General features: G+C 51.8%; 1 protein-coding gene across 3 annotated transcripts in view; it reads right to left on the bottom strand.

The window, feature by feature from the left end:
- Positions 1-4,783: 4,783 nt before the first annotated feature.
- Positions 4,784-19,551, bottom strand: part of LOC101946395 (HLA class II histocompatibility antigen, DR alpha chain-like) — a 25,021-nt gene continuing 10,253 nt past the window's right edge. The window contains exons 3-5 of one of the 3 annotated variants that reach the window (XM_065563982.1): positions 13,031-13,312; positions 12,742-12,892; positions 4,784-9,418 (exon numbers count right to left, since the gene is read on the bottom strand). In XM_065563982.1, coding sequence (XP_065420054.1) covers positions 9,412-9,418; positions 12,742-12,892; positions 13,031-13,312 — 440 coding nt within the window. In that variant the 3' untranslated portion in view covers positions 4,784-9,411. Of the gene's footprint in view, positions 10,531-12,741; positions 12,893-13,030; positions 13,313-19,551 lie in introns of all 3 variants that reach the window. The other 2 variants (XM_065563983.1, XM_065563981.1) reach the window with 2 other exon arrangements.

The raw sequence follows: 19,551 nt of genomic DNA, 5'->3' as shown, positions 1-19,551 counted from the left end.
CAGACGGTCTCCTTCCTCTCCAGGTCCACGTGGAAGATCTCGTCCTGGTCGAACTCAAACATGAACTCCCCGGACGCCTGCTGTGCCGGGTCCGTGCGCTGGTAGAAGGCCACCTGGGAGAGCATGTTCTCCGCTGCGGGGAGACGGGCGTCAGCACCGGCACCAACCCCCTGGGCACAGGGTCTCTCAGCACTTCCCCTAAAGCCACAGCTCCCCAGCTCCCAGGCCTTGACATTGGCCCTAGGACTTCCTGGTGTGAGGGGTAAGCGGGTGCAGGGAGGCCAGGGACCCCTGGTATCGTGCTGGGGCATTGGGGTCAGCACTGCCTGGGAGGGGACAGCGCCCCCTACTGTGCTCCCCCTTCTGCTCATTTGTTCACTCCAGGTCTCCCATCCAAGTAGTGACCAGGCCTCTACCCATTTAACTTATGAAGGGGGACACAATCCCCACCCAAAGTGGCTCCTGGAGGGAGTTGGGGGCTGCGGCTGCAGGACATTTCATTCTCTCGTCTGTGTGTGGGGCTGGTTCCGTGTCCCGGTGTCGCCATGACCTGGTTCTCGGGGCGATTTCAGTCCCTGGCCCCCGACACTCACACCCCTACAGTCCTCAGCTTAAACCTCTCCAACGCATCATCAGTGATCTACAACCCATCCTGGACAATGATCCCTCACATTCACAGACCTTGGGAGGCAGGCCAGTCCTCGCCCACAGACAACCTGCCAACCTGAAACATATTCTCACCAGCAACCACGCACCGCACCATAACAACTCTAACTCAGGAACCAACCCATGCAACAAACCTCGATGCCAACCCTGTCCACATATCTACACCAGTAACACCATCACTGGACCTAACCAGATCAGCTACAACATCACCGGCTCATTCACCTGCACGTCCACCAATGTGATATATGCCATCATATGCCAGCAATGCCCTTCTGCTATGTACATTGGCCAAACTGGACAGTCACTACGCAAGAGGATAAATGGACACAAGTCAGATATCAGGAATGGCAATATACAAAAACTTGTAGGAGAACACTTCAACCTCCCTGGCCACACAATAGCAGATGTAAAGGTAGCCATCTTACAGCAAAAAAACTTCAGGACTAGACTCCAAAGAGAAACTGCTGAGCTCCAGTTCATTTGCAAATTTGACACCATCAGATCAGGATTAAACAAAGACTGTGAATGGCTATCCAACTAAAGAAACAGTTTCTCCTCCCTTGGTGTTCACACCTCAACTGCTAGCAGAGCACCTCACCCTCCCTGATTGAACTAACCTCGTTATCTCCACACTGATATATACCTGCCTCTGGAGATTTCCATTACTTGCGTCTGATGAAGTGGGCATTCACCCATGAAAGCTTATGCTCCCAGTACTTCTGTTAGTCTCAAAGGTGCCACAGGACCCTCTGTTGCTTAATACTGAAACAGTGCAAGTCTCAGTGATTTAAGCAGGAATTGGATTGAAAGTGAAACTTACAAAGGCAGCTGACTGAGCAGATATGGCTCTTAACAAGCATCTTAATTGTCAATTAGCCAGTTATTGGGGTAACCGGTTTTATGAATGAATGTTGTTTCATTCATAAAAACTTTACTTATGAAGTTACATTAATAAAGTGAACAAGTAAAAACAATTTCATTCATCAGTTCTACATTTGGGGGGGCTCAGATTCAGGACCAAGGTCAGGTGGGGGGGGACAGCTTGGGCTCTGGTGCCCCCCCACCCCGATCCTGATTTCAGGTTTTGCGCAAAAATTCCCTGTGGTCAGAGGGCACCTGAGCTGGAGTGTGAGCACCAGGGACTGGCTGGCTCAGGGGGGCAGGGCTGGAATGAGCCTGGTGGGGGGGTAGAGGGAGCCGCTGCCCCCTATCCCCAGCCCCCCTCCTCTCAGTAGCACCGCTCAACTCCACCAGCCCCAGCGCAGCCCGGTCGGAATCTTCCGGAGACCGATGACACTGCCCGGAGCCTCGCACTGATTGGCCGGGGTTGGGGGGTTACTTGAGTTCAAGGTGAAGTGGAAGCTTTTGGGAAAAGTCCCGAGGCCTGGGCTGGGGGGAGGGGACCGATGCTCACACCAGTCCTGCCCAGGGACACGATACACATACACACCACCCATGTGGCGATGCACCGAGAGCCATGGCGGGGTTAATCCACAGGGGTGAGGCTGGGTTGTGGAACCACCTGCCCCGGGGCACATGGGGGCAGAGGAGCTGGGATGGGGCCAGCTGCCAGGATGGGTGTGACAGGGTTCGGAGTCGGGTTGAATTAGGATTTTTAAATGTTGTCTTATTGTCCTTAATCCTGTTGGCCATTGAATCATTTAGCTTCCCTTATCCATCGCCTGTATTTGTTTATTTGCAACTTATATTTGTTGCCATTTACTTCCCCTTTTCCTATCCCTTGTATATTGATTTTTTTAATGTTTGATCATTGTTTCCACATCTCCTTTAAACCAGGATGGCGTCTTGCCTGGTGCAACTTTTTCTGTGTCTGTGGAATCGTGGCTTGTGACTTGTGAGGGGTCTGTGAGCTGTCAGGGGGAGCTCTGGTGGTGGGGCGCCTGTGAGCCAGGGGATCCTTTTCCCAAGGGAAGGGCCAGTAGCCCTTGGGGTGGGGTGTGAGCTGAAGGGATCCCTCTCTCTGAAGGGAGGGGAGGGTCCAGGCAGGATTTTCTGAGCTGGCCCAGCCACCCTATCTTAGGGCTACCATATGTCCGGATTTCCCCGGACATGTCCGGCTTTTCGATCTATAAATAGCCGACCGGGGGGAAATCCCGGACATTTTTAGATTTTTAAAAATCCCCCCCTGGACGGCTATTTATAGACTGAAAACCGGCGGCCAAGCACCACTGGGCACGCAAAGCCCCTTCCCGGCTCCCCCCATCCCCTGCAGCCTTACCACGCTGTCCGGCCCCACAGCTGTCTTCCCCCTCCTCCCCTCCCCTGAACGCTCCGCCCCCTGCTGCTCCCCCTCCCCTGCTTCCCGCCAATCAGAGCTTCCCGGGAAGTCTGAAAAGAAGCAGAGGCAAGCGGGCAGCAGCAGGTAAGCTGGAGCGGGCGGGGGGGGGGGCGCGAGGAGGAGAGCTCCGGGGAGGTGAGTCCCTGGCCAAGCGGCGCCCGGCGGCCCCAGTGGCTCCGGCCCAGCTCGGGCCCCAGGGCGGCAGCCCCGGCGCCAGCCGAGCATCCCCGGCTCGGGCCCCAGCAGCGCCGGCCCCGGTTCCAACCGAGTGCGTCGGCCCAGCCCCAGCCGAGCACCTCCAGCCCGGCCCCAAGCCCCGCAACCCCGGCCGGAGCTCCGGCCGGAGCGCAGCCCCATTCCTGGGCTCTTTAAACCCGGCCCTGGTCAGGGGACAGGGAGGGGGGGTTGGATGGGTCTGGGGTTTGGGGGGGCTGTCAGGGGGGCGGGGGTGTGAAGAGGGGTTGGGACAGTCAGGGACAGGGAGTAGGGGGGGTTAGATGGGTCTGGGGTTCTGGGGGGGCTGTCAAGGGGGCAGGGGTGTGGAGAGGGGTTGAGGCAGGCAGGTAGCAGAGGGGGTTGGATGGGTCGGGAGTTCTGGGGCTCCTGTCAGGTGGCGGGGAGCAGTTGGATAGGGCATGGGAGTCCCCGGGGGTCTGTCTGGGGGCGGGGGTGTGAATATGGGGTGGGGGTGTGGATAAGGGTCAGGGCAGTCAGGGGATAGGTAGGGTCGTAGGGGGGCAGTGAGGGTGGGGGGTTCTCAGGAGGGGGCAGTCAGGGGACAAGAAGCAGGGCGGCTTAGATGAGGGTGGGGTCCTAGGGGGCAGGCGGTTTTGAGGGGGGCAATCAGGGAGTGGGAAGTGGGAGGGAGTGAATGGGGGCGGGACAGGGGTGGGGCTAGAGCAGGGCTCCACCCCCACCCCCACCCGTGTCCTTTCTTTTGCTTGTGGAAATATGGTAACCCTACCCGATCTGGCTTAGCTGCCCTCACGGCGTCTCTAGGCTGGGCCGCTCCCCGTTCCGTGATGTACTGGGAGCTGCTCCCCATCCCCTGCACTGGGCCAGCGCCAGCACCAGGGACTCTCCCAGGATCGGTTCCCTGACATGTGCTCCTGGGACCCGGGGCTTTGCCAGGGACTTTCCATGCACCGGTTGCGGATCCAGCAGCACCAATCGCAGGCCCTGGGGCCGCCGGTTACCGGGTGAAACTGCTGCAGCGAGAGCCGGGTCTGGGCTCTGCATGAGCCGTGTCTGCTCCATCCCCGGCCCAGGGGACAGGGCGCGCCCCGAGCTGGAGAGACGCCCCGGCCGGAGGGGCAGCAGCCTCCATATGCCCTGCTAGAGGGCAACCAGCGCCCCGCAGCCCTGTGACCCCTGACCTGCCAGTCCCTCCTGAATCCCAGCCCCTCAGCCCTACGCCCTGCCCCAGGGTAACCCCGACCCATTAATCCCAACCCCTCCAGACCCTGTCCTGTGTGCCAACCGCTAGCCCCAAACTCCACTCTGGGTAACCCCAGAACCTCCCATCCTGGTCCCTGCCTGAGCCCAGACCCTGCTTGTGACGAACTGGGACTATTCTTACTGTGGTCTGTGAATGCTGAGAAGGGAGTGTGGCTGGGATAGTCTGCATTGGGGGATGGGAGACTGACCGACGGAGAATACCTGAGCATGTACCCCAACGAGACCCTGCCCCACGACCTGTGCAGCTGCAAACCCCACTCCAGAGCCTGGCAGCTGCGCCACAACGCCAGCCAGAACCGCCTGGTGAAGGCCATCGCACCATGTGGCGACGACAGAGGAAAGGAAACAGAACGCCAGGTCTGTGGTAGCCAGAAAGCCTTAAAAGCCTCAAGCCGAAAAAACCTCCCAGGAAAACTTTCCTGGGGTTTTTATTCTTTCTACCTCTCTGCTTACAACACTTCTAACTGGTTACATTCTTGCGCATAGGGAAAGCATACAGTGTACAACAACATGAGATAGCAAACCCATATCTTGTGCACGTGAAAGCCAACTGCGAGGGAGACAAACAGGCCAGCCAAGAAGTTTCCCAAATCACAGACGCTGGGGTGAAGGCCACTCCTGCCTTGTAGCCATGGAAACAGTGTGCCGTAACCATGGGCTGGCAATTTGGGAGCTATGCATTCCTACATCCCCCCCTTTTCTATTTTAGATGCGGTGTTTAAACGGAGCACGCTCGCAGGGTAGCATGCACAGTGCCACTAGATTGGGTATACACTGAACAAAGCAGCAAAATAAAACACTAAGGACTAAAACTAAAACCCCATACTATAAGAGGGTTTTTATCTACCCTGAGGGTAGCCATAACTAAATGTAATTTCACTAAAAAGGAAAAACATCCTGGCAAATGGCTTAAGCATAACATTTCAGCATATCAATTTGCTATTGCATGCAATTACTATTATCAGTAAGCTTAAAACAACACATTTCTTTTACTGTCTCACACCCCAGATGTTGCTGCGTGGTTTGCAGACAGGAACAAGGCAGGTACTTAACAGACCTTGCATGTCCGGGGCAACGGCCAGGCAGAAATCAGATTGATTTAATACTTGTGCCAGGTAAACCCAGATGTCTTGGTGAATTACCCAATCCCACATGCATCCTCTCCATGGACCCGGCAGGATACGGTATGTGGGATCCCACACCCCCTCAACCGGTCCATATGCTTGGAAGGAGCACTGAGAACATCCACACTTCCACCCAGAAAGTCTCCAAGTATGTCTCCATGGCCACAGATCAGATGGTACTCCTGATGTGTCTGTAAGGGCAGTGGGCCAAGCCTGATGCTCTAGATCATTTCGAATGGCCATTAGCTGGTCCTTCAAGAAATCCTGAATCTCTGAGCATGCTAGATCCCACTGCAATGCCTTCCCAGCCTCAGTGATATTCAATACCATCTCTGTCAGCAACTTCTGGGTCATTGAACTAAGGGCGGAAATAACATGTAACTCACCAACTCCAGCCTGTACCTGGGTTAGTTGTGCTCCAGAAACAAGGCCAATGGCCTTCTCTAGTTGCCCCAATTTCTCATCATGTTCTTGGTTCTTAAAAATATTCCAAACTGCTGCTGCATTATTGGCCCCATCCCAAAGGGATCCGGTCAAGTCTCTCTTCTTTCTAGAGGAAATAACCCAAGCCCTCTGTTATGCTAATCTAATGGCAGCCCCCTGTGAGCAATTTGGGTATTCATTTAATTGTTCACTAATTGGGTGACCAAATAACAATAAGGGCCTCTCTCATTGATTTTATCAAATCTATGGCATTGTCTGTATTTGGATGTGTTACAGGGGTAATAGTGTAATGGAGGAGATGGCAGGGGTAATGGCAACAAGGTGCCTTTGGTACTTATCATTTAAAATCCAATTAGGGAGGGCAATACATGCTGAAGGACTTATCCAAAACACAGGGCGCAGCCTGTAGAATAAACCCCAAAATCCAATCAATACCATGTTCCCAAGCATGGGTCCCACAAGTTTCTTCCTGCCAGTGTATAATTCTTTGTTTCTTCACCAGGGTCAGTTCTTAATGTCTCTTGTAGTCAGGAATCCCTGGACTTTGTGGTTTCAATGAAGCAAGTGTTCCTTCTTCTCTTTTCCTGAAACAGTGTGGTTTAGCATCATACAGGGGAGAGGTTACTAGCACATCACCCTGTAATGGTTTTGCTTCTTCTAGAAAAATCCAAAGGCACAATAGGTCTGTCAGTGGACGAGGGAGAGGTTACTAGCACTTCACCTTGTCTTGTCTTTTTTTTTTTTTTTTTTTTGCTGTCCAGAAGGCACAGCAGAGCTAGAAGGAGAAATAGGCTTATCATCAGTCGGAGAGTCCTCCCGAGGTGGAGGGGTCTTTTTACAGTGAGAAGCATAGGTCCAGGCAGGTAGTCCTTGGCACTTCACAGCGGTGTTGGTGGTTAACAGGACTTGGAAAGGGCCTTTCCAGCATGGAGCCAAAGCAGTCTTTCGTTGATGGACTTTACATAGACTCAGTCTCCTGGTTTCAATGAATGGCAGGGGTGCTAGGGTCTTTGGGTAGCACTTCTCTACCTGTAAGAAAAGAAACCTAACACATTTCATTAATGCCTGGCAGTGTTTTGCAGATTTTACAGCTGCTTGGGCACATTCAAGCCCCCCCCCTTTTCTTGGGGGTCAGCCAAGTTTTGGCTGTGACCTTGGATGAGCCTGCTAGCTGTATTTTCCTCTCAGTTAACTCATTCTGTGCTTTTTCCTCTTCTCCCTTTCTCAGCTTCTTTTAACCTACAAAGGAAACTTCCACTCTTCACTTATACACCTTTTCTCAACAATGAACACATACACATTGCCATTATACAGTACATTAGTCTTATTATTCAATGTATGCCATGTACACCCTTCCAGTAAAATAACTTTGTTACAAAGCTTTGAACCAACAAACCAGGATAAGCACACCCACTTTTGAGGAGTCCACTCGGTACAACCTCTGGTGTCCAATAGCTTTCCTCCCTCCCCAGCCCTCTGGCTAGAAATCTGAGGTAGCCAGAAGGATCCCATGGGCAATATGGGGAGTGGGTTAACCTTCCATGTCCTTGCTTCCAAAGACTGTTGGTATGCAAATTTTAACAACAATTTTTCAATTAAAAAATCTGGCCAATGAAGTTTCTTTTTCTTACTTAAGCAAATGTATTAGACTTTAGTATATCACATTTTCCTGATTTATCCAAACACTTTGTATTCCAAGTTGAATAAAACAAGTATCTGCTTTTTGATTTAATCCTCCTATTTAATTTTGAGGTAGACTGTTTTAAGAAAATATTAAACCCAACAATTCTGGCCACAAGACAAACACCACAAGACAGGACAAAGAACACAAAAATAATTCCTATTGTGCCAGTAAATGCATGGTACATTGAATGCTGTTCAGCTGGCATCCGTTTTCTCTGATGATCTGAAAGACAAAAGACCAGAGGTCTACCCCTTCTGGGTAGTCAGTCATTGCTTAAAATATTTCCTTTATATACACACATACTCTTGTTGATTTCAGGCAAAACAGAGGAATTACCCCATATTTCCTTGTATTTGTTTCATAGGCAGCCCAGGTTTCAGTGGCTTCTATCTTATTAGTTAGAAAATTGCATTAATACAGATGCTTTCTGGCTTGCTTCCAGATCCAAAGCTATCCACAGCTTAAAGATTCTTACTTAAAAAGGGACACCATTAACTTTCCCAGTCTTTTGATTGCCTTTTACTTCTAACTCCTGCTTTCAAACACCCAGTGATCTGAAAGAGACAACACAACCTATATTGGTAGGTTTGCATTTCTTTTACCTCTGCTACAATATACACTGCACATGTTCTGGGGAAAATGCACATCCTCTCCACAATTCAATTTCCACAACACTAGCCACATCAATTTCTACACAAGGTGTAACTATTTCTTTTTTGAACACCGGGTAAAGGCCATTTACTTAACATATAATTCAAAGGGCTATCCTTAGAGGGTTTTACCAGAGACCCACCCATCTGCCTGCTGACACTCTAACAGAGAATTACACAGAGAACAGAGAGAATTATGGCCTAATAGGATCCTATTACAGGAATTTCTACTAATACTGACCACTACAGGGGACGGGACAGAAGGATCCCAATTCGACCTCAGAGCTTCATCGCACGCGATGGCTTCCACTCTGAGCAATTAGGAATGAGAGGCTCAGTTCCGTTCACACACCTAACGCCCAATGTATAAGACAGAAATTCATTAACCGGTTAACCAAAACCAAAACCAAACCAAACCAGAACCAGATAGTGTCTCCTTATCCTATTAGGACTCACCTTATCGGAGCACGAACCCCAGGGGCTGCGGTGAAGCAGAGAAAAGGGGCAAAACACCCCGTTGGCGCCGTTCCCAATTTGCCACAGCCATCCGGAGTCCAATGCCCGAGCTAGGAGAGTCCCGGCGGAGTCGCCAGAAACTGTTACCGAAATATCGGGTCCACCTAGCTGAGAGCCAATAACAGCCAGACAGGGATAAGGAGGAGTTGCTTTATTCTGCAGAATAAAGGAGAGCTTTGCACCTTGGTACAAAAACTCTGTCTCATACACATTTTACCATTCCAATTATCATCCTGGGGATTTGAAATCCCCATGCTTATAATTACTTACTCCTTTCCTTCCACTATGTCCTCAAAGTTTCCAACCTGTTTTCCAGTCAAGAAGCCATAACGACCCGCAGTCTGGATACCAGGGGCACTGGCGATCTATTTCCCTTAGAAGGTCCTCAATATGAGCGACCGGGACAACGACACATGATTGCTGCCATATAATCTTTTGTAACTCTCTTGCGTGCTCCTTCTGGGCACTGGAAAGTCCCCCCCCCCCATACTCACGAATCAGGGGCGGCAAACGGCTGCGGGGGTGCACTCGGCGTATCCAGCCGGTGAGCAGGGGGTTATCAGGTCGGGGTCACCAGCTGTGGCGACGACAGAGGAAAGGAAACAGAACGCCAGGTCTGTGGTAGCCAGAAAGCCTTCTGAGCCTCAAGCCGAAAAAACCTCCCAGGAAAACTTTCCTGGGGTTTTTATTCTTTCTACCTCTCTGCTTACAACACTTCTAACTGGTTACATTCTTGCACATAGGGAAAGCATACAGTGTACAACAACATGAGATAGCAAACCCATATCTTGTGCACGTGAAAGCCAGCTGCGAGGGAGACAAACAGGCCAGCCAAGAAGTTTCCCAAATCACAGACGCTGGGGTGAAGGCCACTCCTGCCTTGTAGCCATGGAAACAGTGTGCCGTAACCATGGGCTGGCAATTTAGGAGCTATGCATTCCTACAGCACCACGCCTGGGGGAGATCTCCGTGAACTGTACCATCCCCGGTACCGACAGCCAGCTACGACCTGACGTGGTCGTCACCGACGAGGCCCAGAAAAAGATCATCCTCGTCGACGTCACGGTCTCCTCGTAAACTGGAAAAGGACGCCCCCCGGCTGACACCCTGAGAGCGAAGGGCTATGAGGTGCAGATGGATGCCCTGATTGTCGGAGCCCTGGGCACCTGGGACCCCTGCAACGAGCGTGTGCTGCGGACCTGCGGGATCGGTCGACGCTACGCACGGCTCATGCGGCGCCTCATGGTCTCAGACGCCATCCGATGGTCCAGGGATATCTACATCGAGCACTTCACCAGCCACCAACAGTACCAGGAGGCGGGAGCCAGAGTGACATCGTTCTCCCACTACGAGAAAGGGACCAAGTGACCTTCTCCGTTGGATCATACGAACTGGAACCATAAGTTCCCCATTCCCAGCCCCATGGGCAGCAGCCCCCTCCCTGGATAGGTGCCCCCCTCCCAAGCCCAGCAGGGGGTGAGTGAGGGAAGTCCAAGGGACCGGCTCCCCAGTCAGTCTCTAGCGGGTTGGGTGTCACGGTTACGGGGCCGGGGGGCTCCCGCCTGGGTACTGCAGCTGGCACTGATGTGAGCAGAGCAGGGACGCTGGGGGCAGAGCTGTGGGGGGTGCGAGTGGGTCTCACGAAGGCACCTGGGGGATTTGGGGGCCCCAGCTCCTCCCCACGTTTATCTGAAAGGCAAAGAGGGTCAGTTACCAGGAGCCCTGGGCCCCGACGCGAGGCTGGCAGAGATCAGGCTGTTCCCCAATGCTCCCATGGAGCCTCCCATTGATGCAGGGGGGGCTAGGGGGGGGCTGGGAGGGGCACAGCAGGTGGGGGTCTCCTGATACCAGTCAGCTCTGTGTTCTTGGGGAACCGGGACGCAGTATCCAGCCTGTCTGACTCATGAAGGACACACACACCCCTGCCTCTGCTTGAACCAAAACTGATCAGAGAAAAGACTTGCAGAGAGCAGTGAAGGGTGTTGGGAGACACACCTAGACCCCTCCTGACAAGGGTGACGAGATTAAGGCAACTCCCCTGGCCTCATCTGCATCAAAGATGGGACAGGGAGACATCCCCATTAGCACACAGAATACAGAACAGAGATTCCAAGGCAAGAACCGCACTGAACTCTGGAACCAGAAAAGCAGGGACGCACTGCATGATGGGGGATCTCTCCTCCAGATTTGAATGAACCTATGCCTGCACACATCCAACTCAGCAAATTATCAGACCAATTCTAGTAATGAATCCTTAATTGAGATCCAAATACTGAAGCAGCCTACAAAAACAACAAGGAGTCCGGCGGCACCTTAAAGACTAACAGATTTATTTGGGCATAAGCTTTCCTGAGTAAAAACCTCACTTCTTCGGATGCATAGAGTGAAAGTTACAGATGCAGGCATTATATACTGACACATGGAGAGCAGGGAGTTACTTCGCAAGTGGAGAACCAGTGTGGACAGGGCCAATTCAATCAGGGTGAATGTAGTCCACTCCCAATAATAGATGAGGAGGTGTCAATTCCAGGAGAGGAAAAGCTGCTTCTGTAATGAGCCAGCCACTCCCAGTCCCTATTCAAGCCCAGAATAGGACCCAGGGAAAGGAGGCCCTTGAAGAATTGACCCTGTCATCACTGGTTCTCCACTTGCAAAGTAACTCCCTGCTCTCCATGTGTCAGTATATAATGCCTGCATCTGTAACTTTCACTCTATGCATCCGAAGAAGTGAAGTTTTTACCCACGAAAGCTTATGCCCAAATAAATCTGTTAGTCTTTAAGGTGCCACCAGACTCCTTGTTGTTTTTGTAGATACAGACTAGCACGGCTACCCCCTGATACTTGAAGCAGCCTAGTTGCATTGGGAGCTCCCTGGAAGAAAACACCACCCATAGCCAAGAGTGATCAGTTCCTATTGTCTAGTCTAAAGAAAACCCTTGAGTCATCAGTTTACCCATCTAGTGTTCTCCCTTCAACCATTGTATTTTCCCTACAAAAACTCCTACTCACCCTCTAGTCAGGGTTCTGATGCTTAGATCCAAACTCTGCATCAGTTCCACTGGAACTCCATCTCCTGACTGATCGTGCTGGGGGCGCTGCCTGTCTCCAGCACTCAGGACCCTGAGCTACCACCATCACCTGGGAACCCCGACCAGTTCAAGCCTCATGGAGTGGGTGAGATCCCCTCTTTCTCTCTCTCTCTGTTTTCCTTTCTACCTCAGGTATAACTTTCTAACCCTGACTTGTTTGATCAGTCATAGTTTTCCATATACGAGTTTTGTAACCTTTGATAATGTAACTGTGATGTTGGTTTAGGCTCCTTGTGTGGTTATCACTATTATTCAATAAATAACTTCTATGGTTAAGCTGGTTGCTTCTCTCTCTCTTGCTGAACTTTACTCTTTCGTGTTTTTAGCTTCCCCCATTCACTCTACAGCAACGCTTCTTTTACCTAAGCTAAAGATCCCTGCAGCGCCCAAAATACTGTGGGGTTTGTTCATCAAGTAGGTTACTGCCAGTACAATTTTGTTGGGGGAGTGGGGATAGGGATGTGCTGAACCTGGGGCATATGAGGGTGGCAGCTTGGAAGTGCTGCTTGATCCAGTTGTGTGTGTCTGTGTGTGTGTGAGAGAGAGAAAGAGAGAGATTCTGGGGTGTGAGTATCCCAGCCCTAGGGACCCTAGATTCCTGCAGGATAGCTTCATTGGGAGGGGACTTGCAGAAGGGAGAAGTAGCGCTCCATATGAAAACACAAGTGACACAAGCAGTACATTGATAGGATTACAGAATCCCCTTCCCCAGAAAATTAACCCAAATAAATGAGCATACCCCAAAGTAACGGGCAAACTGGTAACACTCCCCAGTGGGTGTTGGGTGAGCCTAGGGGCTGCGGCTACTCACAATGGGCCCCGCGGGTTGCGGGTGGCGTTCATCTTCATCCCCTTGATGATGAGGATGGTGCCCGCGATGATGCCGATGATGCCCACAGCCAGGCCCAGGGCGCACACCAGGGTCTCTGTGGTCTCGAGGATGGGGGTGGGCCCCTGGACTTCTGGAGAGAGGGGGAGAGGGACAGGGCATGGGGTAAGGGGGGCTGTTCCCACCCTTCCCTCCCAGAGCTGGGATAGAACCCAGGAGTCCTGGCTCCCAGCCCTGTGCCCAGTGGAGTCCCCGGGCGCCCCTGCCTCACCCCAGTGCTTCGTGAAGGGCTCGAGCAGCCCCCAGTGCTCCACCCGGCAGTTGTAGAAGTCGCCCTGGCTGGGGAGGAAGGGCAGGTAGGAGAACTTGCGGAAGGAGTTGTCCTGGTGGGGGTAGAAGTCGGTCTCGGAGACGCCCTCGGTCACCTCCTGCCCGTTCTTCAGCCATGTCATGTGGAGCACCGGTGGGGAGAACTTGTCCACGAAGCAGATCAGGACGTTGGGCTCCCCCAGCTCCACGGGGTCTTCGGGGAACACGGTCACCTCAGGGGGCTCTGGGGAGACAGGGGTTAGTGGGTCCCATTACCTGCCCCTGAGCCAGCCAGTCCCTGTCCTGGGGCCGGATCAGAGCCGGCGCCCCTGTTGCGGATTGTGGGGGAGTTAGGGCCCTGCACCCCCGGCTTCCTGCGATTCACCATGACTCTCAGCCAGCCAGTAAAGCAGAAGGTTTATTTGGATGACAGGAATACAGTCCAAGACAGGTCTTGCAGGCACAGACAACAGGGCCCCCCTCAGTTAGGTCCAGCTTGGGGTCCCAGGGCATGCCGGCCCACCCCCCTTGGGGGGGTCAGAGCCATCTCTCCAGCCTCCTTCCAGCCTGCTTCCAGCACTCTGCCCTCAGCGACCCCTCCCACAGCCTTTGTTCAGTTTCCGGGCCCCGGAGTCATCTGACCTCCAACCCCCTCCTGGGTTCTCATGTTACAAGCTCAGGTATGTTCCCTTGGGCCGGCTCCCATCCCCCGATGCAGACCATCCTAGTCACACTCCCCTGTCAGCATTCACACACCCCAGCAAGAACAGTCCCAGTTCGTCACATCTCTCCCCCCTTCGAGACCGAACTGAGCAGGGTCACTTTAGCCAGTGACCCGGGGAAGTTCGAACCTACCCCCGTTCCCATGGATGCCCCCGCATCCCTCCAGTTCCTTGGTGGGAGTTACACCAGGCCCCTTCCGTTCCACGCCCCCCCTTAGGTCGGGGGTGCTTGATGGCACTCGCAGTTCGCATGTGGGAAGGTTTATGCGGCCTGTGCCCTTTTCCCACCCCCATACCTCTGGGGTTCCAACTGGGCTGTGGTCTTCTCCCAGCGCTCCAGTCTGGAGGTCTGTGCTTTGGGCTCTCTTGGTTTAGAGCCGCCCTTTTAACCTTGGCCACCCTCTGGAAAGGATCCTTTATGCTGGGCAAGGGTCCTAAAGCTGTTTTCCCCTTGTCCCAGGCCTTCCTCCCCCTCTGACAGGGGTCACAGGATCCGCAGTACTGTCGGACAGTAACAAAGACCCCAGGCCAGTAAAAGCTCCGTAGCAGCCTCTGCTGGGTACGCCAGGTTCCCTGGTGCCCTGAGAGGGGAATGTCATGGGCCCGGCACAGCAGCTGGCGGCGATACTTCTGGGGTACCACCAGCTGCCTCCTGATCCCCCCTGTCTCCATTTTCCCTGGGGGAGCCCATTCTCGGTACAGGAACCCCTTCTCCCACAGGAACCTTTTCCGGCCACCTCGTCCCATGGTCTGTACCGCATTGAGGTCGGCCAGGTCCCTTATTTTCCGCAAGGAGGGGTCTCTCTGTAGCTCGGCCTGGAACTCAGCAGCTGGGACAGGGATGGCCACCTGCTCTTTCTCGCCCGCTGGGTCCGAAGCTGCAGCCTCCCTGAGCCGCGTCCCTGGGCGTTCCCTCCCCACCAGGTTAGGGTCCTGCGCCTCAGGCAAGGCACCCCCCCCAAGGCCAGGGCGCAGGGCCCCTCGCCGGCTCTGACTGCAGGTCACAACCAGTGCCTTTTGGGGGTTGCTTGGCCAGTTCTCCAGGTCCCCCCCCATCAATACCTCAGTGGGCAAATACGGGTGTACCCCCACATCCTTGGGGCCCTCCTTGGCCCCCCACTTCAGGTGTACCCTTGCCACGGGCACTTTGACTGGTGTTCCGCCCACCCCCGTCAGGGTCAGGTAGGAGTTGGGCACCACCTGATCTGGGGCCACCACCTCGGGCCGGGCCAGCGTCACCTCTGCGCCCGTATCCCAGTATCCATTGACCTTCCTCCCATCCACCTCCAGGGGAACAAGGTACTCTCTCCGGAGGGACAGCCCCGCGCCCACCGTATAAACCAAAAACCCTGAGTCTGGGGCATCCAGCCCCCTAGAGGAGCTGGCCTGGGGCCCTTCTCTCTCTTGAGCAGTTGATAAGCTGCCAGCCCCTCTTGCGTGAGAAGCCTGCCCCTCGTCCGTCTGGGCCTCTGTGACGTTATTGACATAAACTGGGACCGTATAGATCATTGTTGCAACCAAGGTCCTGTAGTGGCACCCAAATCTTGTATAAAGGGGGTCAAATGGGGTGTCTAGGACAAGGTTATGGTTTACTGGTTATGATTATGCTGTCTAGATGTGTGTATCAGTTTTGTAGTTGAAGTTATGAATATTGGCTCTATACTGTCTGTATGGCAAACTTATGCTATGCTTCTGGGTGACATCCCAGACAAGCTGAGATTAGCTCTGCCTAGCCTGCTTGATGGCCCATTAAGGACCATCAGCTATACAATGGACCCATTGAGAGAAGGCAGATACGCCTTGTACCTCAGCAAAGTATGCAGGGACTGGCCCATGTGACTCCAGACTCCATGTTGCTGTAATCTTCCACAGTAAGAACAAAGAGGTGTTCTTACACCTGGAAAAGACTATATAAGGCTGATGCCTGATCTCCATCTTGTCTTCAATCCTGCTTCTTACCTCTGGAGGAACTTTGCTACAAGCTGAAGCTTTGAACAAAGGACTGAGGACCCATCCCAGCGGGGGATGTATTCCAGAGACTTGATTTGAACCTGCAGTTTATTCCATCGCTGCTGCAAGCCTGAACCAAGAACTTTGCCATTACTGTATGTAATTGATTCCATTTAACCAATTCTAACTCTCATCTCTATCTTTTTCCTTTTATGAATAAACCTTTAGATTTTAGATTCTAAAGGATCGGCAACAGCGTGATTTGTGGGTAAGATCTGATTTGTATATTGACCTGGGTCTGGGGCTTGGTCCTTTGGGATCAGGAGAACCTTTTTCTTTTACTGGGGTATTGGTTTTCATAACCATTTGTCCCCATAACGAGTGGTACTGGTGGTAATACTGGGAAACTGGAGTATCTAAGGAGATTGCTTGTGAGACTTGCAGTTAGCCAGTGGGGTGAGACTGGAGTCCTCTTAGTCTGGCTGGTGGTTTGCCTTAGAGGTGGAAAAAACCCCAGCCTTGGGCTGTAACTGCCCTATTTGAGCAATTTGTCCTGAGTTGGCACTCTCAGTTGGGTTCCGCCAGAACCGCATTGTCACAGTGGCGTAGTCGTGCTTGGATCCACAGAACCAGGTCAATTAAGCTTTGGGTCAGAACCCCACGCTATCCAAATTTGAATTTTGGGATTGAGAGTTTTGTTGGTTAAAGAGCTGCTGCAATGGCTGAGCAAAGAGCATATGAGGGACTTGGGAAAAAAGCCCTGGAAAATTTGTGTTCAGAAAAGAGGATAAGCTTTAGAAAGAAAGCTACAAAGGAAGAATTGAGAAATCTGCTAATAGCCAGTGATCAGGGGGCAAGAGCACAGCCCTTACCTGAGGCTGCAGAAGATGCAGAAAAAATTAGGATGCAAAGGGTGACAAGTCAACTGCAATTTGAGCATGAACAGAAGCTGGCAGATCTTCGATTGCTGGAGAAGCACAAAATAGCAGAGTTAGAAAGAGAGAGAGAGAAAGAGGCTGCTGAGAGAGAGAAAGAGGCTGCTGAGAGAGAGAAAGAGGCTGATCAAAGAAAGAAGGAGGCTGATCAAAGAAAGAAGGAGGCTGAAGAGAGAGCCCGTAAGGGGCGTCTAGAGCTGCTCGCTGCTGAGCAGGAGACTCACAGGATGGAACAGGAGACTCACAAGATGGAACAGGAGACGGCCAGACTTCAGCTCCAAGTAATGGAAGAGCGGAGAAAGTCATCCCCACCTGGTACTCCACTTCCCCCCCGCCATGAGAAAAACTGGGAAAGGATGTGTCCCATTTACAATGATACTGAGGATATAGAGGAGTTTTTGTCTACCTTTGAACGCCTCTGCAATCTGTACCAGATCCCTGAGGGTCAGCGAATGCCTGTCCTGCTAACCAGACTGACTGGAAAAGCCAGGGAGGTATTTAATGACTTGGGGGAACAAGAAGCGTTAAATTATGAGCGGTTTAAGGATTCTGTGTTAAGGCGATTCAAGGTTACTCCTGAATCTTACAGAGTTAAGTTTAGAGAGTTTAAAATGCCTAAGGATTGTACTTTTGTAGAATGTGCTCATAAGCTGATAGGTTTTGTTAAAAAGTGGGTTATGGGAGCCAAGGTTCATGGGAGTTTTGAAAAACTGCTGGATTTAATAACTTTGGAACAGTTCTTAGACATTGTGCCTGACAATGTGAGAGCAGCTGTGTGTGACAGGGACCCTGAGTCAGTCCTACGGGCAGCAGAGATTGCCGATGCCCATACCCAAAACAGGGCTCGAGAAGGGTGTAAAACCCCGGGGAAAACTGATCACCAGTCTCCCCAGTTCAAGAGGAGGGAAGGATTTAAAAATAAACCTGACTCTTCTAAAGGAGTTCAAGGGGGCCCGGAGGGTAGGAACTCGCATCCCCAGCAGGTTACATGCTATCGCTGTGGTATGCTGGGCCACATGAGACCAGACTGCCCGACACTGAAGGGCAGCCCAAAACCAGCAACCCCAAATGCCACGGCCAATGCTAACCCTGTTGTTGTAAACTCACAGGCAAGCCACACAGAGCCCAGCATTGGTGCCCTGTGTGCAAATGCTGTTTCTGTTGTCTCTGAAGGATTTGATCTTAAAACTCACATTAAAGCTAAATATGGGGGAAATAATGCAGAGTTTATTAGCAGTGCAGAAGTGAATGGAGTGAGGTGTATGGCATGGAGGGACACCGCAGCAGATATTACTCTGGTTAAAGCAAGTCTTGTCAGGAAGGAAGATTATTTGCCAGGCGAAGATGTAACTGTTGTAGCCTTATCTAAGTATTTTGTCAGGGTGCCTTTGGCTAAAATCCACCTGAAATGGAAGGGATTGGAGGGCACCATGGTTGTGGGAGTAAAAGACATAATCCCTAAGGATATTATGATTGGAAATGATATTAAAGCTATGGTCAGTCAAGTTAATACAAACCAGGCACAAGAGAGGATTGATCCTAAGGTTGTGCCTATGGAGGGTTTCTCCAAAAGTTTGTCTTTGGAAAGTAGCTGTTTGGCTGTGAATGAAGTTTCTGAATGTCCATCTAATGTCTCAGAAGTAAATCTGGAATTAGATCAAGCGAAGGGAGAGGAGAACAAGGAGATTTTGGATGAGCCTAGGCAGTCTTATGAGCTGATGGCTTTATCTAGTCAGCAGTTTGGGAAGGCAAGGAGAGTGGAAGATGAGTGCCCCTATACCTTATCTGTTTCCTGTGCGAAGAACAGTGACAGTGAAGGAAATGTGCCTGTGTCTGTCAGGGGTGTTGACTTGCCTATGGAGGAAGCTACCCCAGTCTCCAAGCAGTTGTCTGTGAACAGCCCGGTGTACTGGGACAAGGGAAATGAAATCCCAAACAGTATGTCTAGTAAAGGAAAATGCATCTCCAACTCTTTTTTGTCTGTGGAGCAGACAGAAGGTGCCTTTCGGCCTGTGATGGTTGAGAGTAATTTAGTTGTCTCAGAGTTGGTTCTGGATTCAACCAAAGCCCAGGAAGGGAATGGTCCTAAGTTTGCATCTGCTGGGGAGAATGGCCCCGTAACTAGGTTGCATCCAGTTAGTGGCTTAGCAAAATCCCAGAGACCAAACAGTTCTGGTGCTTGTATTTTGCCTGTTGCTCATGTGTGGTTGGAGAAGGGTGTAACAACTCTGTCTGATCAGGGTGATACCCTAGCCAGGGCACAAGGAGAGCAGAAAGGTAATTTGGTTGTGTTACCTACGGACAGTTTAACAACTTGTAGCAAAAAGGAAAAAATTCCTAAGCTTGTGTGTGGCAAAGAGAAGGGAAGTATTTCTAACCTTTTATCTAGGAAGTCTATGGGTTCGCCTGAAAGGGGATTGTGTAGAGATCTGCCTGATGGGCCAAAGGTGATCCTGAATGTAAGTAAGACCCAGACAGAGTCTGTTGTTGCTCAAGAAAGTGTGCCTTTAGAGCAAGCCCTAGGTGAAGAGGGTAAGGGCAGAATTTCTGTGAGGGGTGAATTGCTGCTTAGAAAAGCTCCTGGAGAAAGGAATCCTCATGGTACTCGGTGCAAGCAGTTCCCTGCAATTGAAGGGTGTGAGAGTGATTTAATCAAGGAAGTTTCAGTTCCTAGCAGCCAAAAATTGTCTGTTGTGAAGGGATCCACTAACTTTCCTTGTAAAAGATCCAGTGTGGGTAGCTTTGAGAAGGTCTCAGAGGAAGTAAAAGTTGTTAAGGGATTGAGGCATCCCTATAACCAAGTGGCTGTGTGGGGCCAACTTGTTGGGGAGACAATGGTGTTGGAACAGGAATGTCTCCTTTCTGATTCTTTAAAT

This window comes from Chrysemys picta, chromosome 12 (genome assembly GCF_011386835.1).
Source record: "Chrysemys picta bellii isolate R12L10 chromosome 12, ASM1138683v2, whole genome shotgun sequence".
Lineage (NCBI taxonomy): Eukaryota > Metazoa > Chordata > Testudines > Emydidae > Chrysemys > Chrysemys picta.
The sequence above is the reverse complement of the archived record's forward strand: the minus strand, read 5'-3'. Positions and strand labels throughout refer to the sequence as shown.